At 32.0% G+C, this 27,990-nt stretch overlaps 1 protein-coding gene across 3 annotated transcripts; it reads right to left on the bottom strand.

Annotated features, from left to right (window-relative positions):
• Window positions 1-14: 14 nt before the first annotated feature.
• LOC120343051 (syntaxin-1A-like) lies at window positions 15-27,765 on the bottom strand. 3 transcript variants are annotated; one of them, XR_005569568.2, is made up of 10 exons: window positions 27,530-27,765; window positions 23,797-23,886; window positions 22,912-23,011; window positions 14,832-14,983; window positions 14,172-14,363; window positions 13,246-13,383; window positions 9,875-9,985; window positions 7,882-7,970; window positions 6,421-6,504; window positions 2,090-5,993 (listed from the first exon to the last, which is right to left on the bottom strand). XR_005569568.2 is itself a non-coding variant. In XM_039412126.2 (9 exons), the coding sequence occupies exons 1-8, from the start codon at window positions 27,554-27,556 to the stop codon at window positions 6,427-6,429; spliced, it is 888 nt and encodes a 295-aa protein (XP_039268060.1). In that variant the 5' UTR covers window positions 27,557-27,765; the 3' UTR covers window positions 2,090-5,993; window positions 6,421-6,426. The 3 variants fall into 3 exon arrangements, 2 of the variants coding, with proteins under 2 accessions (XP_039268061.1, XP_039268060.1); XM_039412126.2 differs by lacking the exon at window positions 7,882-7,970; XM_039412127.2 differs by lacking the exons at window positions 2,090-5,993; window positions 6,421-6,504; window positions 7,882-7,970; window positions 9,875-9,985 and adding exons at window positions 15-1,073; window positions 9,464-9,574.
• Between the last annotated feature and the right edge of the window lie 225 nt (window positions 27,766-27,990).

Here is a 27,990-nt window from a genome sequence, read left to right as displayed (position 1 = left end):
CCCACACAAAAGAATAAAAGTGTAATGGGTGTATTGACTTAATAATGAAGTGGTGGCAGTATCTCGAGAAAATTAAGATAAAATCACGGCGCTTTATATCATTATCTAGCCTAAATAGGAATAAACATGCAAACGGATATATAGTTGAAAGCAAAATTTTATCTCTCAGTTTATGATGAATCATCAACTTCCGACGATTTAACTGACAATGAAAAAAAAAAACATAATAAAATGTCACAAACGGAAATTTAATAAAATTAACCTTCAATATGATTATATTATATGTTGATATATATATAAGTTTTTATATATGCAGTACGGGGTTTCAAACATTTATTCCTTGCTTTTAACAACAAATGGTAATGTAGGAAATGCTGTACAACTTTTTAATGAAGCTATTTTTATGCGAAGCACAAGAAATGTTTGATTGGTTGGTTTCCCAAGTTAAATACAATAAATATCACTATATTGCTGATACCATAAGTTGTGGATTCAGACAGTGATTCACAAATACATTCGAGAATAAACATGATAACTGAACATCCAAAGCTGAAATTTGTATAATTCTAAACAACCAAGTCAAGCGCACTTCCCTATATCTAGTAGCTCCTATCATACCAATGGTTACGTACAAGTAAAAAACAAGGAGAGAAACGACTCGCTAAAATATGAAGAATATTGCTCCGTTATTACAGAATACGGGTTTGAAAAATTACTGAAAATATGCAATTCATTGTTTCATATCCCAATGACGCCAGTTCATTCAAATATTTCCTTCGGATTCAACCTTGCACAAATTTTATCAATGAATTCATTTATATTGAAAATTCTATACCGGAGGGGATGTGGCATAAACTAAAATGAATTGCATTTAAAGCACATCAACCAAAAACTCAATTCTCTATATCTCTTCATTTGAGGTCCGTCAATAATAAAATACATCTCGAAGTTCCTCCATGCCGATACGGGCAAATATACGGGATATCAGACAACCATTATGATATTTGACTAGCCACAATCGATATAATGACAATGAGCAGCACAGCACAACAGACCATCATACAGATTTTTTTCTGGAAAAGAAAGAAAATAACACTAAATAGATTATTTAATATTAGAATATATTATGTGACATAGTGGATATCGTAAACAAGAACTTGAACCTCCGAACTACTGGCATTAAACGCGAACTAGATATAACGTTACTTAATATAATAAGAGATTTGTGATATTAATAAATTAAAATTATTCAGAGAATCCACAAAAATACTACTTTTCAATATCTCAAATACGGCAAGTGTTGAATTTAACATTGCGCCCAGTTTTGAACCGGGCAAGTAAAAAACATTGGAGTCAGTATTATGCAAAAAAGACTTCTCCAACTGGCGTCGGTCATCTTTCAGCTAAAATCCATACTAAACGTGCATTCAGCATATATTTAAAGTAACATTACATATACATACCTTTACATGAAGCACAGCACGCCACGAATATGACCCAGTGCGCTGCTAGCCTGCGAATTACGGTGGACGAACAATACATTCAATACAATTACATGCAAGTTTACCACTATTACTATGATAGAGCTCATGAAAGTAAACCGCAAGACAAACACATCTGAATTGCATGGAGACGGCTAACGTTTTCGTAGTGAATTGTCGCGCAACCTTCATTCGTTAGCAACACATCGATATGCTCAATGAAGGTTGAAAACTACGGTAAGAATTCAAGTCCAGGCGAGGCGCCTAGACGCTACGTAGTCACTGCGTTGAAGCAAATATACAATGCAATTGAGTATAAACTTTCATTAGAATATATCAAATCGTTACGACCCTCAAAAACTTTTTAGTTTTAAAAGTCTCAAGAACAGCCCCAAATATAATCAAACTTCAGATGCGCCATGCCACTCTGCATATGCACACATAGACAATATATTCTGTCATATTCTTTGATCCAATCTCAGCTTTCCCTTGCCAAATCACATTTGACTCGGCCCGCTACAAATTTTTTCTTATTTCAAATTGTTGTATAATAAGTATTCGAATACTATACATGCCATCCGCAGGACTGCCAGTGCATAATCAACATACTAGTTTCAAGCAGTTTTTTTGCATAAGGACATTCGTACAACAATATTTTTTTTTAAATGATCCCCAGAAAAATATAACATATGATAATATAATCATTGTAGAATGAACGGATGTTCTATTAACTGATTAGCCAAAACTGAGCTATGTGTTATCATACAGCAAGGGGTAAACCAAGGGGGTGGCTTAAGATCACTTATCTTATTTCTATACTTGTTAATCATGAGACGGTTTATATAGAATAATCAACAGCAAATAAATCTGTCAGTTGAGTATGGGTCAATCTTTTTAGGCAGTTTAATATAGGAAACAGCGCATATGAAATAGGAACGACCTGGCGTGCTACCATTACATTCTAAGTTTGAGTATAAATATAACTGAAACATTTAATCATGGTTTAGTCATGGAAATGATTATTGAGAAGTATACTACGTTTTTGTAATTCAATTTTTTGTTCATTAAATCAAGTAACAATTGTAGGCACAGACCGAATTAAATTACCACAAAAAATTCCTGTAATACGAATTCGGAATTTCATGAATTGCCTATTGTAAAATAGTTGATCAATACAAAACATTCAGGATGTTCAAACAAATAGACAGGGAATATAATTATTAGCATAGAAAGGCACATTGATAAAGAACTTTTAAACGTTAAAAACAATATTGTTAAAGTATCATTTATGTTACTTTAATTTACGATATTGCATCCATTTTAGATCTATCTATCACTTTTTTTAAAAACAACCAGACTATGTAACTATCCTTCAGGAGCACTCATGGTGTACTCAAACAATGGCAATCAAATTGTATTCACATACATATGCGAATAAACAACAACTCCAGTGTTAAATATAGTTAGATGTTAGTCGACTCAGGAATATACATTATACTGAGTGTCATACTATAACATACTTCAAACAAAAATGGCTTAGAATCAATTGCCAGGATAATAGTTATTGCAATTATCTGAGTGTGAACCAGAGATAGTAATACAGTCGTATATGACAGCCCTTGAAGACATTTTGAGCTTGTCCTATTTTCGATTTGAATCAAATTAGTGAAAAGCACCAAATTCAAACCAAACATTTAGAAACAAATTTCAATAAGAATGAAGACAATAATAAGTTCAATCACTTTGCCAAAGCTCTCTCTCCCAATAAGTTTAACCATAATTATTGATAATGCTCGAAAAATTCCATGCTATAATAAGCATAAGATATTCATAGGATATTATTCAAATTCTCAAGTTCTTAGATCTTATTAATTGTAGATGGAAATCAAAGTCAATAAAATAACTTGCTCTCAAGCATTAATGGGCATGGTGCCTTTAATAAATAAGCAAAAAATGTATTAACCCATAATTTCAAATCATGAGAGATTGATCTAGATTTTAGAATATAAACCCGATCACAATATTTTTGAAGATAGAATTTTATATATTTGATGTCCATAAGTATATATTCTAATTGGATATTTACTTGACAAAAAATTTAGAAACTTATAATCAAAGCGAAACAATCACAAATCAACCCCAAACCAGATTGAAAATTTAAAGACCAGAGTTGAAAATAGGAGTGTAATTAGTTTTCAGACCCTACACGTTTATCACTAAAATCTCTTAAATCATAAACAAAAATTAGAAAGTACAGAAAAACAAACAACATATAATAAGTAAACAAATTCTGAATAGTATAGAAAAATAGTTAATCAGTAGTATCGCAATGTACTGAATATTACAGATATTTTCAATTTAACCATGCTCCAGTCTGGTAACGCAATAGTATTTTGAAAATCTCACTTACAAAGCAACATTTACCCAGGAGCCTTGCATTATAACTCATAATAATATTATCAATATATATTAATATTGCATGTGCCCCTAAAATAGACAACAAAATAGAACAAAAGCTTCAATATTCTCTTTCAGTAATGAAAACCTAAGAATCATAAAAAATAGATTAAGACAAATTGAAACCTACTAAAATAAAAAATCCTGTTTCCATATGTATTTCCGTATCTAAAATTTTCATACTGCCTCCTTCTAATATTTTGGCATGTTGTGAATATTATTGAAAGAGTTGAATATTCAAAATGAAAGCATTTAAATATGTACGGGGCCATCAAAATTTAAAGTTATCTCGAAGACTTAAAAAAATATAGATGAATATATATTTTCAATTGATAATTTTTGATAAGCTATAAGACAGATTTGCAAGCAAAGAATGAGTTTGTGAAGAGGTAAAGACATTGATTTGTCTTGAGAAATCTATTATCCAAAAATATGACTTTATGTACTTTAATGAATAGCATTACTGAATCACACCATAATTTTTGGTATACCTCACAACAGGGGTCGGCAACCTTTTGTCTCTCGGGGGCCAAAATTAAAGGTTGCAAGTCTTTAGCGGGCCACACATATGTTTAGAAAGTTAAAAATGGAATAGATGACCGATGAATCACATTTTATCACACAGATCAAAAGTTAAATTTTAAGCTGCGCGCAAAGACTGACCATTTGAATATTTTTTGCGTCATTAAACCATTTGCACTTAGCATCAACTTTTCTGCGTTCTGTTGCCATTTGTCTAAATTATAATTAAATTATAGGCTCATTAAACGAGTAATTGTGAATTATATAACTGTTACGTTATAATATAATTTAGTCTACACGTAAATTATTTTGCGTAAAGAATATAACAAAACAGCTATAAATTGTTACTATAATTCAGTGAAGCTTCGCGGGCCGGATTATATTGCTTCGTAGGTTGCCGACCCCTGCCTTACAATATAATGGAATAAGCAGTCATAAAGCAATGCCATTCTTTACCAAAGTTTCCACTAGTAATTATAATTTTCACCTACAATAACCTGTTTTCTCAAAAAAATTGAATTACTAGTTTGAGTGACAGGAACTGGTAATTACAAAACAGAAAATACCTAAAAAAGGGAACAGATTTTAAACTCTGAAAACAAGGCCATGATGGGTAAGGCATTTTGAAACTAAAACCAATCAATGTTTTCAATCATACTTGTGTGATGTCCTCCAGGCAATGAGTCTCATTTGGAAAGTGCCAACTTCTTGTAAAAGTAATTACAAATAAAACTCTTAAATGTGGTTACACTCCAATTAATGGAAAATGAGTAGGCATTGATCTATGAAAAGACTGCAGGTTATGGACTCTAGTCCAAGAGTAGACTCACATACACAAATCATATCCTATCTTTATAGCTTCAGTAGCTCGGTGTGGCAGATTCAACAAAGTTTGAAGGTGGGGTAAACAAACTAAAAACTTAAAAAACATGTGATGAGCAATTTCTAATCCGAAAAAGAGTTAAACTTTTAAGAACTGTTGGTCAAAAATAAAATTTTAAAGTTTGTTTTGACAATCTTTTATTCTAAAACGATGGATAGTTCACTGACAAGGTTGTATGGCTGTTGGTTGGGCGGTGAGTACTAATGGAACGAGTTCTTTTTCTGTAAGTGTAGTTTCATTAATACTGTAGTAGTCATGTTCTGAAGTACTTTGGTACAATAAATTAAAAAGAAAGACAGAAGTACAACGTGGGTGACATATAATAGAAGAAAGAAATTAAATTGAAGTATCAACGCATAAACTCAAGATCGGTGAAAAATAAAAATGCTTAAAAACAAGGCATAAAAGAATGCTAATATAATTATATAATAGTCTATCGTGAGATACAAAATAGAAAAAAAATGCTTCAGTATTGAAGTCCGAGTAAACAGAAACAATGAACATTGCTAATATCCAATCGCTTATCTTCAAGCTAGCATCAACTTTCACTGCCATCATGGGATGATATTTAGTCCTTGAACATTGCAATGGAAATCTATGTTGCAGCAGAATTATTGAAGTATTTTTGGTCGGAATCAGAATGTAAATTGCTGCAATATAAAACAAGATTCATCACAAAAATCTAATGAAAAAAGAAGCAGTTTCATTTTATCCAGAAGGCAAAAGTCAATAAATGAATCAATGAGTGAAACACAGCTTCTCTTCCAGTTATAAGAGTCAATCCGTGGCTATGTGAATCACACTGATAATCTGGTATAATGAGAAACTAGAAACAAAGTTTGTTAAACACCGGTATTTGAAAAGTATTTTAAAGTAATCATACACTGGAAATACCATGGAACCAATGGCCAAACATTGGTAAATTACATCAGATTATGTGACACAAAAACTCAACCAATTCTACACATGACTTAAATTTAGAATGAACAGCAAAGAAAAATCAGCAAAGCATACTGAAAATTGTTTAAACTTCAGACTCAGATGTGGTTACTGGTTATAATTAAAAAAAATACTCACCACAATTCACGTCAATGTAACTGCCAGGACAATAGCAAGTATGATCAGTGCTACAATGATACAAACAATGATAAAGATTTGTTTCTGAAATAAAGAAGAATTTGTTTAAGTATTTGATAGGCATGTAGCCTATCGACGTTTAAATCCTATAAAACGGACTCTTTTACCTTAATCTCATTTTTAAAAATACTGAGAAAATCAATTGTATCACTATATACTAACAAAGGTAACTAACTTCGGTCAAATATTATCTTCTTACTATGAAAAAACAATTTAGTGCAATCTTTTTTGGGGGTTTTGAGGAAACCAGTGTGACCTAATACATTTGTTTATATGTGTATGTTTACTGATTTTTATATTTATTGTATATTTTTCAAGAATAAGGAAATGTATTTTGCGCGGATATTGTCTGAATATACACTCAACTAACTATAATTTCTAATGCAGGATAGGCTTAAGCCATGCGATTTATATCAATATTGTTAAAAGCATAAATGCTGCATGTGGTTTGTTTAGCGAAAGCTTTGCATTAACAACCTTTCGTAATGTATTCTTCAAAAGGTCACTCAAGAAACGTGATAATTAGATAATTCAGTTGACAAAAACCAATATTAAATTTTTAGTAAGAAATGATACTATTGTCAATATATTGTAATTACTTCATATCATTCTAAGATGTTCCAACTAAAGTGGAAGGCAGTCATTCACGAAATATCCAAATGTTTTGAACATGCTATTTATTGTTTTCGCATCAGTAGCTGGATAACGGTACACGGCAGTGCAGACATGCGTCCAAGATTAGGGATTTTGAAAATTACCATACCGGTGCGGAAATTAACAATTTGCATATAAGCGATCGCAGCCCTGACTGCCCAACTGACGATAAATTATAATAGTTTAGTTACTGTTAGGTTAATTTAAGGCGGGTTTTATCAATTTTTATTGCTGATATGTTTATTTTTATTTTAATCGTGCCTTGGCGGGTCATGCATAAAACGCGGTGGGTCACTCTGTGACCCCCGGGTCAGTGGTTCGCCATCCCTGCTATGGGAAGTATATTTTTGAATTCCAATACAAAGGAAAACTTAAAATCTGTTCATGCTGCAAACTGACACATTCCAATCATTGAGATCAGTTATTTGATTTGCTAAATCAATTATAACTGATGGGTATAATTATATGAAATTAATTATATAACTTAATGGAAATAAAAAAAATTGAACATAATAAATTTGCAAAATATTTGTATTCATTCTTGATTGATTATTTATTTGCATGGAGAATACTATCTTTTAGTTGGAATCATTTCAATGATCAACTCAAAATAACCTCTCACTGCATTCAACTTAAATGATCAATTAAAAATAAAAGCCATTTTAAAACCTTGCTGCTTACAAAATTAACGATCTATGCTTCAGCATTAGAAATCTTAGTAGCAGACATCACACAACTCATACTCACCAGCACTTAGAGGTGCCACATTTAATTCCTACAATCAAAGCTATGATTGCAAGAATTACAATAATCAGAATAACACAGATGATTTGTTTCTGTCAAATAAGTATTGTTAAATTACAAAAGATGTGTAAATTAACTGAATTAGAGAATATTTGCTATCAAAAGAGATTAGTCAATAAATATCAATGAGCATTGAGTAGTGTTTCAATAATTTTAGTATAAAACTATTGTGACAAGCTTCTCCAATTAAGAGTATATGATTTTTGACCACTTCCATTTTATACATTTCACAATAGTACTGGAAATTGACACCCCAAAACTGTTGATCACATTTTCACCAATACAATACATTGTTTTATGTATTTCATATCTTTGATTCAGATTTTACTTCACCGAAAGCAAAATTTGGGTCACCATTCACCAAGGACAAATGTTTTACTCATTCATTGAAAGTAGTTAATTATTAAAACAAAAGTATGGAACTGTAATTAACCACAAGCTTAAACCAAAAATTAAAAAAAGAATATCAGGTATTCAAGAATACGGTACTGTATTCATGACATGATATTCAAAGAATTAGATTGATAATATTGATCATTGCATAGCAGTGAAAAGGCCAAAACTGGAGCACATTTTATTTCCTTACTTGAAGCTGCAGGAAGTTATAAATTAGGAGAGGAAATCAATTTAACTTTTTTCGTCGATATATTCTATTGTGTCTAATGAAGTTAAATCGCTGTGAAGAACTACTTCATTGTGGGTGCTGAGGTTACGGTACATTGCTTTAAAGAACTAAACAAAATTGCTCAATGATTATTCTATAATAACCTCTACTGCTTCTTGCTCCTTCTACCCATTACTCAATACTTGAAACTATGCTCACTTCTGTGAAATTTAGGCCTATTGTATTAAATATACAAATACAAATTGAAAATTTTACCAGAAATTAAGAAAGCTGCTGAAAAATTAACAAGTAGATTCTCCAAGAAATACAGCTGAATTCAGGTTCAAAACAAGTCCAGGTTGTAGATGAAGATGAAGAAATTGGATTAAAACTAACTCCGCAGCAGATCGCAGGATTTTGCGGCTGAATAATTTGAGACGCGAGATGATCCTTAGAATCATAACAATATGCATAATTTCCTATTTTACCAGGATTCAACGCGATAAATACAAGGACAGAACACATCGGAGTAAAGCAGTTATGAATGAAAGACAAATAGGAAGCGATCGTCAGACGTACAAATGTGATCATTTCCACAGGAAGACAACAATCCACCAGATAAATAGAATCGGATTATTGAAAACATATGATAACTACCAAATCCTAAGTGATTCTTTTATAAAATGTAGACTCCATCCACGACGATTTCACAGTAAAGATGAAGACAAGACTAGACAAACATGCATATCAACAAAACATATAAGGAATACAAAGACGAAGTGATTCACAAATGACTTTTATGTATTATTTCTAATAATTTTACATCTGTTGAAAAACTGACTAATTGGCATGCACAACAACTGACACTGACATTACGACATCTTATATGTAATATTTTTATTGACAACATTCTCTTCTCACCCGTCTTGCTCTGCTCTGGTATTTTACTGCTTTCTTTGTATCTGAAACTGCTCTTTCTACGTAGTCGACTGAGTGTTCGACATTATACTCAATTCTATCGATCATTTCTCCCTGTTGTTGTTTTCCGAGTGGGATTGGCACGACAGTATGGGTCAAAAATATGTTTAGTAACATCGAAAATGTATAAATTTGAAACGTAACCTCATATATTATACATATTTGCAACAAAGGCAAAAATTGACCTATTTTTGGATTTTGATACTACTAGGTGTGTAACAAAAAATAATTTTAATAGCCTTTGTTGCAATTTGTATTTCTGAGGTTGGAATTTGATGTTGACTCATGGTGAAATGTGGAAGCCAGTTTGTGCTCTTTATTTATCCAAGATGGAGCACCACGTTTCGGCAGTACCTTTCGTGCTTTGCTCTGGTATTTAACAGCTTGATTTGTCTCATTTTTGGCAATTTCCACATAATCAGCGGCATTATTGACATTGTATTCAATCTGGTTTACCATTTCACCCTGTAAAATAATCAATAACATTCATGAGAATAGGAAAAAAAATATTTCAAAATCAGTCTGGCAATACATCACTATCAATTTGATAAGATATGATATTGAAATATATACATGTCAGCATTACTAACATTGCCCACAAGACAAAACAGTTAGAGATGATCATATCTAAAATTGTAAACCAAAGTTCAAAATGGTACATTTGAAAATATTTTCAATTTTTTTTAAACAAAATTATTTGGACACGCTTATTTATAGTCAAAATATATATTTTACTAACATCTGAAGAAAAATACTGAAACCGTTTACCATGAATTATACCAAGATATCACACCAACTACACCAATTTATAACAAAATCACAAAACCTATATCACATAAGCAAGCATCTCGATAGACATTGAATAATGACTATTACTCATTCAAAATTGAGGAAGCCATTGAACTCTGACTGCCTTACACAATGATAATGTACATGAAGTCTAATACAATAGAGGGGGTGCTTGCCGTGCCTATGATGTTTACATGGTACCTTTATGAAAATATGCGAAATGATATACACATATGAATAAAAGTTAATGTTGCCCCAGTTGTTGCATGCACTCCTATGAGGTTTTAAAGATGATCAAGTCATAAATTCAAAGCTTTGGTAAAATATCACTTCCAATTTTAAGGTTTGGAACCTTTGTCATTGAAAAAACAAAACAAAAAATTGGTATATTTCATAATATCTGATGCATTTTAAAATGACATGCAAGTAAAATACAAACAAGAAGAAATATAGTATTGATTTTAGTTGAATAAAGGTTAAAGACTAGTTAGTACTGACCTGACATATCATCCCAAAGAATACTATATTTAGGTATAGGTATTTAAGAATATTTAGTATTTAAGAATAGACTGTTTATGAAGTACATCGCTCCAAGGCACATGCTTGACAGATGGAAAATCATGGTTGGGAAAATACACAAAAGAATCATAAATTCACTAGAAGAGTAAATTGGTTTCACCCAAACACAAAATCATGAAAACCTATGTTCGTAATAGACGAAGTATGGATCACATTTACAGAATACTTGTTGATTAGCGTCAACATCATATATTCATTCGTATACTCATTCTTGTGACAAAAAAATACTACATCAAGCAGTTCAGAATAGTCATGATATAGACAGGAAACAATGGTGCTTGGTGTGTAAACAATGTAACATTTTGCTTAATTGATTGAAGAACTAACCACTGCATAATGATGATTTTATTTTAAAGTATTCTCAAATTCCTAATGCCTAATATATTTAAAATTTCGCTTATATGAGAGGTACAATAGAAAGTACCGCCTAAATATTACAGTAAGTAGATAAAAGTAAAACATAGCTGAGAATTATTCTAAGCATCACCTGATAAGTAATGGAACAAAAACTTTCAAATATAATATTTTCAAAGTAACATCTGGGACAAAATTTTACAATGTGAAATACACCATTTCAAATTGTATGAGTGATTTCAGGGTCTTGCCACACACCCACACACATGTACCGTACTTCTGTAATTTTTTGACAGAGGTCGGACTTATTATGATAAGCAATTTTCAACTATGAAGTATGACTAAACATATTCAAATATTAGTTTTAAACGGTAATCTTTTATAAAAATTCCAAATTCTATTCATTTCAGGCACTACACCAAAAGCACCAGTTTTACTTTCAAATATAAGTACACCATTATTAATCCATATTTCAAAATCTCTGGTCTGACTACAACTCACATTGCAAGCAGTTACTCAAAGTTTGCAATTACTATGACTTCAATCAATGAAATATCGCATTTAAGCATGGAATTTTGATTAATAATTGAAGAAAGCCAGATTGTATACATTCAATTAGAGATAAAGCCACGTAACAAAGCTATGATAGTAATAATGGTAAAGAACAAAAACTACATGCAATTTTAACAATTATATTTTAGGGATGAATATTCCAAAAGCAGATATTTATTTAGCTTCCCACATTCAGACATGATTGAACATTGCGGCAGCAACAGTGTATACTACAAAATGACATCTTTTTTAAATTTTATAATACACTGATGTTATGGTGACACAGAATACAAACACATAAAACACAAAGGGACTTGACACATTGATGAGCACAATATTCAAACAAATTACCTGAGTCAACATCCAGAATAATTGAAACTTTGAACTCAAATTCCGCAAAAAATCTCAGCGGCATTAAAAAATAATATAACAATAGTATGAGGAATTATATAGCTTCAATTTTGGTCATGCTGACAAGCAAATAACTGCATGAATTTTTCATTTATATTTGACCCCAAAGATTTTGAAAATGAAGAAATGACCAAATCCAAACAAAATTTTTTTTTCTCACACAATTGAAAAATTTAATTGATTTTAAAATCAGTGCCAATCAAGAAAAAAAAAAAAAAGATTTTCAATAACTCAATTAAAAGAACTAATATAACAAATCATGATTTTTTAATTTAAGATTTGTTTGTATTAATATTAAAACTGCATATTTGCTATTGTACATATCCAAATTCGAACAAAAAATATGAAACGAAAAACCTATGAAACCTAAACATTTTCGAAGTAAATTTTCAAAGTATATGAATTCAAAATGAAGGATCTTTAATTTGACGAAAATAAAATCAGTCGAAAATAAAAAATCGGACAGTTATGAATAATTAAAAGAGCATTGCGGCATTTCGACTAAACCATGTGATTCGTTATTACTTCCATTTAAAGTTAATCAAACTCCAAGACAGGTAGAGCATACATCAGACGTTAATTATATTTGTATTTGATCTATAATTCATCCGATACCAATACAGATTTCTGTTATGAATATAATTTGCGAAAAAATTTGGATATGTAAATAAATCAAGACATGAGAGAATAAAATTATAAAAAATGTCCGATTAGACGGACGTGGATTATTTGGTTTGAACAATTTGAATCCAACATTATTAATTTTTAAAAATTTTTAGGAACAACTTTTTTCTTATAATACCTATTAAACTCTGTGTATAGAAATTCCTGAAGTGAAATTTACTGCTAAATTGCTAAATTAACAAATAAAATTTGAAAATATTTAAAGAATGATATTCAGACATATGTAATTAATTAAATGAATAATTTAAACAAACTGATCAAAAAAATCTATTCATAAAATGAAAATGATATTCAAATTAAATATTTCAAAACAAGAGTAAAGAAACAAGAGTAAAAATTAACTCAACAAGACGTACCTGTTGCTCAACAAGCATTGCCATGTCCATAAACATATCGTGTAGTTCTTTTATGCTGTTTTCTAATTTGATAATGTCATTATGTCGGGCTTCAATATCGTTAAGGGCTTGCTTCGTTTGTTGGGTGTCTATGATTATCTAAAAATACAGAACAAATTTTAGCAATAATAATTGTCAGCCAAGTTTAATTGTAGGTTTTCTTTCTAGGGTTCATAATAGAATTAAAAATTTTTTTTTACAATTTTTCTATATGGTGCATTCCAAACTATGTGATATCTGGTTATAGAGATCTTTCCGGTTTGTATGAGCTGGAAAAGTACATTCTAAGGGAGGTACTGAGCTCGGATTGACTGATGAACCAAAAGAGACCTTACCCCTCGAGATCTCTAACCCAGGATACAAACATAATTAGAGCAATCTACACTACAGTCTGCTAAGGCATTGCATGTAGCAAATAATACCAACACTCAGTATGCACAGAGGAAAGGACAAAAAAATTACAAAATGCGGCAATGCGGTTAGATTTAAGCCAGATACAAAAAAGAACAAACGAAAAATCCTAATCTCAAAGTGTACAGATTGATTATTTAAATTTTGGTACAGAAAGAGTATAGATCAGACAAAGTACGGCCCGTTGGCTGATTCAATTTGGCCCGCCTGATGCTGTCACAACCAAACGGACACCAAATTTTGATGCTTTAGCTAAAAATAGCTCAAGAAATTTGTTCAATGCGGTTAAATTTAGTTTTGACACAAGGCCTATTGTTTTCCACTGTTGCTTTTGTAATACTGTAAATATTGTTTATAAAATGTAACTTTTTACGTCACACTTATATGGCCCACCAGTGAACGTGGGCAAAATTTTTGGCCCTTGCTGCAAAAACCTTGCCCACCCCTGGTATAGAATGATAAACTGTGATACTTACTCCTCCCGTGAAGATAGCAGGACTCCCATCTTTGCTGTTCTCAAGCATGTTCTCTAATTCGTTGTCTGAAACCTGCTTCCCAGTAATTTCCAATTGTCTCTGAATTCTGGCTTTGCACCTTTCTCGATAATCATTTTGCGTAGTGTTATAATCTGTCATAACTTCAATAAATTTCCTAGATAATGTTGAATGCTGAAATAAATATTTAACAAATGAGAAAGAGATAGTATCAATAGATAAAGAATGGGAAATACACTGACAAGCTCATTCACCCATGGATATAGAAACGCCATCAAGTAGGTTCAATTTAATCACATATATAATTACAATTCTTGTTCCAAAGCTTTACTATATTTCAAATATCCTGAATTTCTTAATAGATGACCATATTCGGAAGCAATATGGTCTGATCCAATTTTCTGTACACTAGAGGTATTTGTACTTTTAGTTGGTATTTCAAAATATCATTTTGATACAAGGTGCAAAAAATCCATCATTAAAATAACAAATTCACATTGGAAAATGGTTATTTATATTCACATGACAATAATGTTCAAAACGTTCCATACTGTTTCAAAAAGCATTTTTTAATAAGATTCAATATATATTGTCAGGTAAAATTCATTTCTATTTGCCTTAGGAAGTAATCCAATAATCTACCTGTGTTTTCTTAATTCTCAGATCCGCTGATGAAGCTGTATTTGAATTAGAACCTTCTTCAATATTTTGTTCAATAAACTTCAATTTGCCTCGAACTTTATTTGCATTTCTTTTGATTTCCGCCATAAGTTCCTCCAATTCTTCCTTTGTTTCTGAAAGAAAAAAATAGTTATAAAAATGCTGTTTTGTAGGAGTTTTAAGCCATGACTGTTCTTTTCGGTTGTCTTTTACGACCGCCATGATGTAAAAAGAGAGCATGATATAGAAAACTGAAATGGTTCTCACCAGGAATTGTAAAACCAAATATTCAGCTATTATGAATCCCACATAATATAATGTATTTGAATAGGAATATCAAGTATATTCTTAATTGGGCCATGGTCAACGAAAAATGGAAGCAGTAATGTATATATATGGCAGCCATGGCATTTGAAAATGGGAAAAAAAAGGCCGAAAAAATTTAATCTTAAATATGCAGAGAAATTATTTTAAATTGGAAAAAATTTTAACTCATAATATCACTCAATAAATAAGTATCTCAATTCAACAACAGTTGTTAAAAATTGTCATTTAATGATCGAAAGGGCCTATTTTTGAACTTTGCCATGAGTATCATTATGGGCTATTCCAAGTGACACTACAAGACAATTCCAGAAATTTTGCATGTTGTTAGATTCAATATATTTTCAGCTACATGTTTTGTTTCATTGTCCAATCAGTTGCTTTATTGAATATGTAAAAAATTGCACAAAAGTTACACCCAACCTTACTTAGTAGATAAAAAAATATAGTAAAATATAGCGTGACACTACAGGACGGCAAATCCACCATGCACTAACAGTACGTTGTGTTGTGCTGTAAATTTTTGCGATGGTACAGTGGGAGCCTATAATATTTTCTGGTGCAGTAGCTGAACTACCCCTCTATGTGTCGCTCAAGTTACTTAATGTAACACTGTAAATCCATGCCAATAATGTGCATATTGTATGTGACACTACAGGACGTGACACTTCAGGACATTTTTCCACTTCGGAATAGCGGCATCTATTATCTCTTAAAATTCTGGTGATAAATCGTTAAATGGGTGAAGAAATGTTCTACAGCACTGCAAACATTTAAACTTTATTAACTTAAATCCAGTGCGTCAATTCCATATGAAATAACTGTACCACACAATCAAACACTTTGTGTCAGGAATCATCACAAAATATGTCAATTATACCAAAATTTCTACATTTAAGGCCATTTTTTAAAAACCATCAAAAACCTGGGTGAAATTTTAAATTGTTCGATGAAATGAATGCAGTCCAATAAAATTCCTATGTCTTTTGATATCAAAAATTAAAAAAAATTACTTTCACTACACTTTTTAAAAATTGATGGAATTCAACACAAGATGCGTAGATTTTATTTTGATGAGGTCATCGCACTTGAAAAGCGAATCCCATTGAGAGTTGAGACCCGCATAAATTATGAAACAATTAAAAGAATAGCCTTTTAGCGAAAAATACAATCTTCAACCACTGAAAATTTTGAAGCATTCGGTACAGTAATTAATAAGAAAAATCGATTATCATACGGGAACAACAAGAACATGAATACAAAATGACCCATAGGTTCACTTCATGTCCAATAACACTGATATTTTTTTCAACCCTCCTAGACTATAGCCATCATGATTTGTCTTACAATCCATCCATATACAATATTATTGTAAAAACAATCAAATGCAAAACTGAGATTTTCATCCTGTACAATCTAATTATCATGTATCAACTGATAGTTGTATAAATTAAAAATTTTCCCTTAAAATCTTATAGAATCTTACTTTTAAACTTAACTTAATAAAAGTTAATAATGGACCTAAAATCAGAACAAAATTTGCCATTCTTAAATGGGATTTGTAAGGTGAAACAAGTATGGATAGGCCAGAGTATACTTAAGTAGTGCATGCTTTAGAAACCTATTATCTATGGGCCTTACTCGGCCAATACGAAAAAAAGATAGCATAATGCTGGAGTGCTTCAGAGAAAGTATGAAGATTTAAAGATTGATATTCCTTATTATAGCTACATCTACATGATCATCTCATTGAGTATTTAACTTATTAACAATGCATATATCTTATTTACTTCAATTCATGAGGTTTTTAATGATAAAACTACATTTCCCTTTGTCCTGTTATGAGTGAATAACGATCAAGAAAAAACAAGATACGTTAAGCCAGTTTGAATGGTAAATATTTGTCATTCGGGTGTGATGGCGTACGCAATGTATTGAGCTATTTTGAGAGAGTTATAAAACCAGGTAGCGAAAGGTTCACATCGTCATTTCAGACCTGTCTAGGCATGAGCACCTACCTACCTTTAAACTGGTATGAAGTTTCCCATAAATACAATATAATAAGGTCCGCCTAAAAACCCTCTTATTGTGATAGACATTACATGCGAGATGTGTAATTGTCACCTGATAAAAATATATATAAAGCTAAATAGTTTTAACATGGCACGAATTATCGATAATTTCTCTGAATGATCAATTATTCTGAATATAATAATAGTTATACTAATCTTTTGTGAACATACTATATTTTACTTACATATTTTTTAATGTTTCGGCACAGTAGAATCAAAAGGTTCCAATAAACATGATGTCAATATAAGTGAGTAAACTTTATTCAATATTATGATAATTCAGTCTAAATTTGCTATATCAAAAACCAAATTCCAAAAATTTAACCGACGAAAGTCTACCTGATGCAGTAATCACAATTGAGCAAAACAATTATATTCATGATTTTTGTTAATACTGAGTCAGTCAATATAACCCTTCTTTTCAATAATGCAATTTCAGTGAACTTTAATAAAGGGAAGTTTACTCTTGTCTACTCTTGAAAAGATTAAAACATCCCATATTTTTTCACAACGATGAAATTATTGAGTATAAAATTCAGAATCTATTTCAAAAGTAACCAAATTTCAACAAATATAATTTCACAAAGAATATTTCTCATTGGAATATTGGAACAATTGTTTAATAAATTCTTCCAAATAAAGACCAAGTAATTCAACAGCATGGACAATGCTGTTATGAAAAGAATACACATACAATTTCTGTACTAAGTGGTTTAGTATGATGCATAGATGCATAAATTTTTGGTAAGGTTTTGCCTCACCATGGTCAGACAAGGAAAATCTGTTTCATAAATGTAAAATTACATTTTTTCTGATGAATAAAAAAAAAATCAGTGGGTAGAATTAGTATGTGTAAGAGGCAGTATTTCTGAAAGTTCAAAAGCAAAAATGTGGATTGTAAAGGACAATTGTAACAAATCGAGCCCAATTAGAGATTGTCTTATGTTATTATCATAAAGCTCGATTGAAGAGTATATCATTGCGTTTTCACATATACTTTATAGCATAGAGTGAGTTTGCCCCTGCTGTACTTTTATGTGAAGTTTTAAACTTCATTTAGAGTCCTATGTGTTTTTCCGGTGTGTTGTAATTTCTTTGGACTATGGCGAGGTTTAACATAATTTATCCCATCCCTATCTTAAATGTTGATACTTTCAAAGAAACTTTCCAACACAGCAAAAGCCACAAATAGATATATTATAGGCGAGACAATTTATTTTGAACTCAGCACTGTCCTTCAAGCCCCTCCGTTTTTTAGTTTAATTTAATAGGGAATCAAAGTAGTGTATTATTAACACCTAACCCCTTTATATTAGGGCACATCCCAGGCCAGCCAATATGCAGATTTAAAATGTTGGTGAAATAAAGATCACACACTGTGTTTTTATACATAAAAGAATGTCGAGGTTGATAACTGGTGAAACCGATTTATCCATAATGAAGTTGGCAAGCGCTTTTTCCCCATTGCTATCGATTACTATAAGTGAATGTCGTATGGCACATCTGTCAGGTCATTTAACGCTGTCGAGTTGATTTTCCCGCTGGTCATCAAGGATTTTGCGTCTTTTATTGGCAACCAGAGACCGAGTAATCCTCGTCGTCTTCGTTGGAAGAATGTTCAATATTTTAAGCATTTTACCCGGTTATGCATGAATTTCAGGAGTGCACCAATACTTCAAATACATCGTAGGCCCACACAACAGTAATCGCAAGTACCGGTAATTTTGATTTGCGCTTTTCATTCGTGCTTGATCAAGCATGCTCAAAACGGAGGCCGCCGGAATGCGTCTTATTTTATACTTCTAATCGCAAATTTAAGTTCCATTTGTTATTAAAATCTCAATTTGGCTTAAGCGAAATACAGTGATAATATCGATATTCAAGTTGATTTTACAGCAAATTGATAACAGCGTGAATAGCGAGCACTGCGTGCGACGGAACAGAGTGAATCGGTTCTCTGCGTCATGTGACCTGGAAGCCGAACATCGCTTCCGCCTGAAGTAAACAAAAGTTGGAAGTCGAGCTGCTTGTGTATGCGTGAGGTGAAATCAAGGTTTTAACAAATATCTAATATTGTTTGTGGTAAGGAAGCAATGACATTCAGAAATTAATTTGACGTGTAAAAAATACCTCTACGACTTTAAAAACGTCAAATATATTATTTGTCATTTTTACCGTGGAGTCAATTTAAAATCGTTTCATTTGATTATAAAAAAATTAAATAGTATCGTTTTAGGTACATATACTACGGGAGTTACTTGGCTAGTCCCCGAACTCGTAATAGAACTAAAATAAGGAAAATTTAAATAAAACTATGGCCTAACCCCAACGTGGTACCTGGTACACATACTACGTTTCGGTGTCCGCCATCTTGGTTCGCATACTACAAGAGTACCAAAAAATCAATCCAACAAACTTTTTTGTATACTATGAAACGACCGGAAATTTTTCATTGGAAGTCACGTTTCAAAACACTGTGAAACAGGTTAAATCCCAATACATTTGCCCAACGTTTGTATATAACTTGATCGGGATGTGAGCAGAGATGTTGTTTAATGTAAAAACGCACTAGCGTGAGCATCAGCTTGTGTTCATGCGAAACATACTTTACACAATTTTACTAGAATTGTAGGATCAATTTTATTACTAGTATTTTACATTTAATTTTAACACGTATACTACTGCATCGCGCAATTAGAATCAGAAATTTCGTGAACTTTTATTATCGTTTCCTAATTCCTGCAATAATGATTACCAGAACGAAAAAAAAGCATATACCACGGAAAAAAGATAGATTAGTCTTGCCGGGTCGTACGCCCTCGAATATACCAACGGTGACGTCGCTTATTCGAAATAAAATTAGAGTCCGAAAATAAACAAATGATGTAATTGCTTTTGTCAACAACATAGTCACGTTACTCATAATTCAAAGAGGACATTGAAACTGAACATTTTATTTCAAAGCCGATGTTGAGCTACGAATATTTCACGATGGTGAACAATCGTCAAAACAATCACAATATAACTGTATTACGATAACGTTTGGTAGCATTATAGTCCTTGAAAAATTATGGATATATACAATACCATTTTTTCTTATTCTAATTTACCATTCGCGCTCTTGCTAGTGCGTAGGCGGTGCGTGAAGACCAAGCATAGGCTTAAGAAATTGTTGAAACATGGTACGTTGACAAATTATAACTCGACGAGAAAAATGTTTGATAACGCATGAAGTGTACAGTTCGCCTCATATACGCAATGTACCAGTAATTCAGGTATGGCTGGCATAGTGTTGGTTAACAAAGGATTAGAGCATCGCCGCAATTATCTAAGTTTCTAATGCAATTTTTCAAATCTATAGGATGATTGCTGATTGCAGTTTTCGTCACCGTTGAGGCTGCGAAACAGATCAATCTTAATTATACGATTTCGCGTCATCTGTCGTGCGGTTAACTACCGGCGATTTAGCTCGCCAGGGGAATGAAAATGGTGCCGCATACGACTAGGCGATGACAGGTAGAGAACATCTTTACAATTTGGAAACGAGAATTGTCGAAACTCTAAAATCTCGGCAATAACGATGAATGTAAGTGCTACAAATTAGCAAAATATTATCACAAACGTTTTACTATACGTAAGATATTCAACATTGTATATAGTAGATCAATATTAACTTAATATACGACCCCAATCGCCATTTGAACGGGTCTTCTGTGTGAATGGGATCGGGTTTGTTTGATTTTGTCACACGCTAACACATTCATCAACGCAATATTTCGTCGACAGTATTTTGAGACCCAGGCACATGAAATGTATTAGTTCCGAATGTGAGAGGCTTTCCAAAACGAGGCCCGTTTTATAGTTCTGATTACAGGAATCTTTCATGAAACGCAACAATTTCACGTCACATAACGACACAATACATATCTGATATTTTTAGAATCAACCTCGATCTACGGGTTACATTATTACATGGGGAGAAAAGAATACTGCCTTCGTTCAACCAGTTATTGATTAGACGGTTGTTAATAAATAATTAAAACTGCACGATGCAGGCTTGCCTACGAGATCAGAGAGCGTTGCGAAAGAATGTGTCCTTTGTGATGCATTGAACCAGATAAACCGATAAATCGTCTTTTATTCTTTGAGATGATAAATATTGCAATATAATTCGTCAGAGAAGTACGTCCAAATATACCAAACAGGAATACGATTAAGCTTAACGTTGTCACCATCCGGATAAAATTGGCCAGGGGTGGAAGGCTGTGACGTAATTATAAAGCACGTGACCGAAACTGTCCGTTTGCGATTCATACGCCAAGCCATAACTATCGAATTCACAGAATCTACGTGGTTTTCCTTGCTCCGGATGTAGAGAGGGGGATTAAATACGACGCTACGATTTTATAATAACGGTAAATGGGATTAAATTTTCCACCCCGTACATCAGACAAAGAAAGCTCAAACGCTGTTTATTGGAAAGAGAATTAACGGAAGCGACCATGGGGAAATCGGCTGATATATTATTGAACGGTTGCGGATGGAAGAGAGTCGAACGAAAGTTTGGAAATATATTCTCGCTCATAAATAACCTTTACCCGCGGAAAGAAGTCGTATGAAGAACATTGAAGTAACAATTGAAAATTTCTATTGATTACTTGGTCACAAAACTAACCACCAGATGAAAAAAATCAATGAATTTAATTCACCAAGACTAAACTTTAGCAGAAGAACTTTTTAAAATTTATTTGAATCAATGATCGGTAAATCCCATAACGGCCAACAAGTAAAATTATTCGTCTTCAAATACTACCCAAGTATGGCACATTGATATAACACGTATGCTGAGCATGATGTATATTCTATCCATGCTTGAAATACAGAGCATTAGACTTTGGATAAATAATACATTCTGAAGAGGGCACTGCATTATTGAAGTATTAATAAAAGGGTTACTTAATTTTGAGCCTACTGGTTACACTAAATTACGAAGAATTTTGGAGGAAGAAGCATTAACCACAAATACATTAAAGACAAGCATAAACGGGTATAGGGCCGAAGGTTCACATTCGAATATTTGATATTCAGTAAATCCAAGCAACTCATTCAAAAATATTTAATTAACAATAATTTAAATTGCCTTTCAGAAGAGGTGAACAGCATTAGTATTTACAAGATCGGCAAGACTGAAACTTTCTAAAAATCCGTTATTGCTGGGGATGAGGAATGAGAAAAAAAGTTTTTCAACCTTCTAAAACACAGAAAAAGCACAAAATCTTTAGTAAGATCACATTGATATAAAAAGAAAAACTTTGATAAGTAAAAAAAAATCTTTAAAATCAATTCTGAATTGCAATATCAAGCTGGATTTTTGAACCCGGTTATTTGTGGGAAAATATAAAAACACTGAGTGGTACTGATGATACTAGGAAGTAGTCAAGTGATGTTATATTTGAATTGTACTTAGTCTATGTAGACAGCAGAAACCACATAGTCATCTCTCTAGATGTAAAAGCTATAAATACAACCACAACCCCTCCAGTGCTCCGCAACCTATGCCATTATTAAGAAGACGTGAGTCATATTATAATCATAATAGCAACCATATGTAGGAATATATTTATTCACTATTGTAGATGATGTAGTGTTTCTTTCATACTACTTACTGTCATCTGCTTGTGGTGCTGATAAAATATCACTGTGTTTTCTTTTGACTTCTTGAACTTTCTCTGATATTGTATCAATGTAGCCACGAATTTCTTCGACCTGAGCAATGTAACAATGCACAAAACCAAAGTGTTTATTATTTCGGAATTCACTAGAGTTTGTTTTGAACTGGAATACTTCATATTATTAGTCTAACATTAGGTTGGTTCATTGTTTGGCAAATATTAAATTTTAATGAAAGTATATTAGGGTATAACTTCACAAACTTTGTCAACTCCATCTTGTAGATATAAATTAAATATGTCCCACATTTTACAAGTATTCTGAATAAAAATGCTGTGTTTTAGAAGAGCTGTATAAGAGAAACCGGGCATATTAAAACACACTTTCATATACAATGTCTCAAGTACTTTGGTCATTGTCACCAAAATTGCAAAACAATCTCTGCCATACAAGCCCTACGCAGACTTTCTTTCCTTCTTTGGGTGACAAGACAAGTAAATATCTAGATCAGAGGTGGGTAAATTACAGCCCGCGTGTCGGATCTGGCCCACCGAAGTGTTTCATCCGGCCCACATGTGTCTGCTGAAATTACGACTATAGTTTTTATATAAATTTCTGTTGAGAATATCAATGAAAATAACGTCATAATGACCCCAATTGTTACAATGTGCTTCTCATTATTATATGCAAGTTAGCCTAGCTGTTGAACTAGCTTTTGTAAATAAACTGTTTTCTATTCATAATTTTTCATATCGAGTTTTGAGCTTTCGGCCCAGTAACCAAGTCTCATTTCCTGTAACTGACCTATTGGCCACTCAGAAAAGAAATCGCCCACCCCTGATATTGATGTTATTAATACAATATATTATTGAAATGCCCACCTGCCCAAAAAATTCTTCCATGTGATCTGGTTCAACTTTGACAGTGACTTCATCATCTTCATCTTCTTCAACTCCAAAATTAGCTTGACGCTGAAATGTGAAAAATCAAATAATGATCACAGTCATGATTTCACTGCACAATATTACTGGCAACAATACAAAAAACTGTATATTAGAATGCGCTGTTAGTTCAGCGGTATATAAAGTGAATTGAATATTGGATACATTTGAAATTGGTTATGTTCAATAGAGTTTCTTGAAGCATAATTTTAGGAATAATTTAAAAACGTTTCATTTTAAAAATTTGTCCTTTTGAACATTTGACATCTACCAGAAAACCAATAGACTTAGTTCAACTTCTGATATTAACCAAAACAATGTTTATCTGAAGTAGCAAACTGAATATCTATAAATTTAAAATGATTTTGGTACATGTGTATGCATTGAACATGACTCATTTTAGAATATATTCAATAATCCACCTTATTTTATTGTGTGTTCAGAATAGTAAATCATTTGGCTTTGGCTAACTATTGTTGTTGATCTATCGTTCGCGAAAATGTGTGAGTTTTACATGTGATTAAATTGTTTTTTAATATAAGTATCAGTATTGATATTGATAATCTCAAATCGATTATATCTGTTGTATCAACTTTGTATGTGAATTAACTCTGAGCATATCCTCAGATGTTTTCCAATTACTTTTCACTAGTGTTTTTAACCATCTCTGACAGTTATATATGTATGAAATAAAGCATTGAACTGTTCTCAAATATGTCCTGAGAGGCCATTATTGACTCCTATATCCAAAATACAAGGTTTGGATACCGAAACTTTTGAATTATGCTCATGATTCTAAAATATGGCACAAGCTGGAAGGCAGGAAGGCAGAATAATTTTGGTTGGACTTTGATTGTTTTGGGCAATCAGTTTAACCCAAGACTTGGGTTTGGACAAAATTAAGAATCCTCTTATCAATAGATTTATACAGACTTAGTAGCTATATGTATAAAAAAACATTTACCAAATAGGGGAATTGCAAAAATTTATCAAGTATCCCATGAATAAAAATTACTGTATTAAACTTAAAATGAAATGAGATGATACTAACAGGTCAGATCCAGGTCAATCCATAGACCATATTGCATTAAAAAAAGGATTTCGCTTTCAGATTGAAGATATCGCTCAATATGCAAATATTATAGATCGATATTAATAAAACTTTCAAGCCTGGAAGAAATCTATATCATTATCAGATATGAGTATCACGGAGAAAAGAAAAGCTCAGGCACCTACAAAAGACAGTGGCAATTAAAAAATGAAAAGTTAGCATGTGCATATTTTATTTATGCCAACTGGTAGGATGGACATAAATATTACATGAAGGACAGAAGGCAAGGTGCTTTAATACAATGCTACCTCAGTCCCAAATGTGATATTTCTGTTCAATAACTTTTCTTGCAACAAGATTGATTACATATTCTAGTAGTACAATAATTTGGCAGAATACAGCAAATATTTCTATGCTTTCCTTCATTCATTGTCCCTTAGTTTCCAGATAAAATAAAGAAGTACCCAGATGAAACCTCCTCCTCACTTTGACATGAGAGTTGTTTCTATTATTTGGGCTTACACCTTATTCTTTTTCAAGAATTATTATTTCAATGGCAAATGGGGCCTTGAGAGTTTGATGGATAATTAAGGGAGGTGGATTTAGAAAATATTATACACACACTTTAATCAGAAATTGTGAAATTGTAAGAATAAACAAGGAAACACGTCACATTCACTTGAATTCAATCACTGGATTTTACTCAAATTTATTTGTGATAATACCTGGTTTTAAATGTGAACTCTTGTTTATTAATAAGAGCTGTATTCAGTAATAAAAGTGCTTATCAACGATAGCACCCAATAAGTGCGTGTGTTGATCAACTTTTATTAGATATATATAACATACTGTAGCATAGGTTGCGAAAATTTATCTTATATGTGCTTGCTAATGAAGTCAATTACCAAATTTTTCATAAGATGCCCAACGAGAGAATAATTTATTTGCTGATATAAAATTTAGGTACCTAATTAGAAAATTGACAGAAGTGGCTCCCCAATAGGACTTCAGAACAAAGATACAAAATGAGACAAATTTATAAATTATGACAGAATTTAACATTTTCATAGCCTTGTTAAATACTGCTATAAGGCATAAAAACAGTACATGATGATCATGTGTTCAATTCCAATATCAGGATTTCAGAAATGTAGAAATTTTCAGTCAGAGCAAATCAGACACCTTTTTATAATTTATACCACTTTTCCATCCTTATAAAAAGCTGTGAAACGGCCAAAACAATGGATGTGTGTATGTGAGTGTGTGGCTTAATAGGACAATGGAAAGACAGGATATGATGGCATTTGATATTAGCATATTCACTTTTCCCAGTCACTTTACTTGAAAGGCTACTTGGCTTTAATTTTTTTAAAAGTGGAGTGAGACCAGAATCCACTGTCGCTTGCAATATGCAGTGGTAAATCAATCATAGCAATACAATATTGAGATAAATAAATGGATGCTGAGATATGTCCAAATCTTGATTAATTTTACAAAGTTCATACTAAGGCAAGTAAACATTCAAATGAGAGTCCATCAAAATAAAATTACTAATGATATTCTTATGGTAAAATGATACATTCTATACTGGGATTTGCCACTTTGGTCCCAGCAATTCATACTTCAGTCGTAATAATAGCAACATAGATGACACTGTGTCGGTTCAACACATCATAAATGAGTCACCAAGGTGTAACACAGTATATCACAGCAAACTGTGTGAACAATCTGTATGGTAGCAAACAATCTACCGTATATAGTGTATGGCACAAATGACAATATTTATCGATTGATTGTTAATAACTGAGCAATCATTAGAAATCAATTTAATATGAAAATTAAAAAGCATGATGTTTCAAGAAAATTATGAATATTTCTAGCTGTAAGCATTATCTTTTATTTTAAAACTAATTTCTAGTTGATGTATTTTTTAGTTGTATGATTGTTAGCTGTGTATACATGCTATATCCTGATCAAATGTGTACAAATTATATAGAGATTTATTATATTTGTACCTCCATCACATATGTCTGAAATATATGTGATGAATTCAGAGCTTAAACAGACTTGTATTACATAGCATTAGATACATTTATTGTCTTTCTGCTTTATTTTTATGACTACAATAGAATAGTGCCATTAGTAACGCAAACACTTGCTTGATACAGGCAAAACCAATGTGAAGCCAATCTAGATTTTCATAAAACTGAGGAAACATAATGAAACATAGGCTACATAATGAAATACATTTTGCGATAAATGAAAATCGGTCTTCTTTTGGTAGAATGACAATTTGAGCGAAATCAAAATTACCTCTCATGCGTGAATTATGATTGTTCGAGATAAAAAGAAAAAAAAATACCAAATATAGGCCTACTAGGATAACAGTATGAATTACGGTATCTACCGGTACATAGAATGTAGAAGAATAAGGTTGTGACAGCTCTTACAGATCACTCCACCAAATACCACAATTAATAAGGACAACCCTGGCTGTATATTTATTATACACAAAAATGTCCAACACACTGTCATTTATCCTCAAATAATAACCCCAAAATAGACTTTATTATAACTAACCCAATGACCTATGAAGCATTAAAATTTAAGTAGAGAACCTACCTGTAACTCCTCCAATCGGTCCCTCATCTTGTCAGGAGAAGTTGCTTGTAAGAGAATCAAAAAATGAAGGCTATTTTAAAATCTAAACAGTAACTCTGGAAATATATCCTTCAATATACATCCAAAAATTGCTGGCTTTTATGTTTTATTCCAATACAGTTTTGATGGAGTAGATATACAAAATTCTTTATTACCCTGACGGTATTTAATTTAATCAGTTCGTTACCCTGGCATACATTTCTATAAATAAAATTTTCAAAGCACATTATTGTAAGTAACCATAAAACAGAATTATATGGAAATACATGCAGAATACAACATATTTGATAAATTATGATCAGAAGTTCCTAGATTCTGTCACTAACCCACTAAAAAATATTTTAAATGTGAAAAACTTGATATAATCTTAATCCATCAAGAACTAAACTATGATACTGAGTGCATAAATAATTTGTTATGAA

The sequence above is a fragment of the Styela clava genome, chromosome 3 (assembly GCF_964204865.1).
Source record: "Styela clava chromosome 3, kaStyClav1.hap1.2, whole genome shotgun sequence".
In the NCBI taxonomy this organism is placed as follows: Eukaryota; Metazoa; Chordata; class Ascidiacea; order Stolidobranchia; family Styelidae; genus Styela; species Styela clava.
Note: the sequence above shows the minus strand (reverse complement) of the source record. Positions and strands in the feature narration are given on the sequence as shown.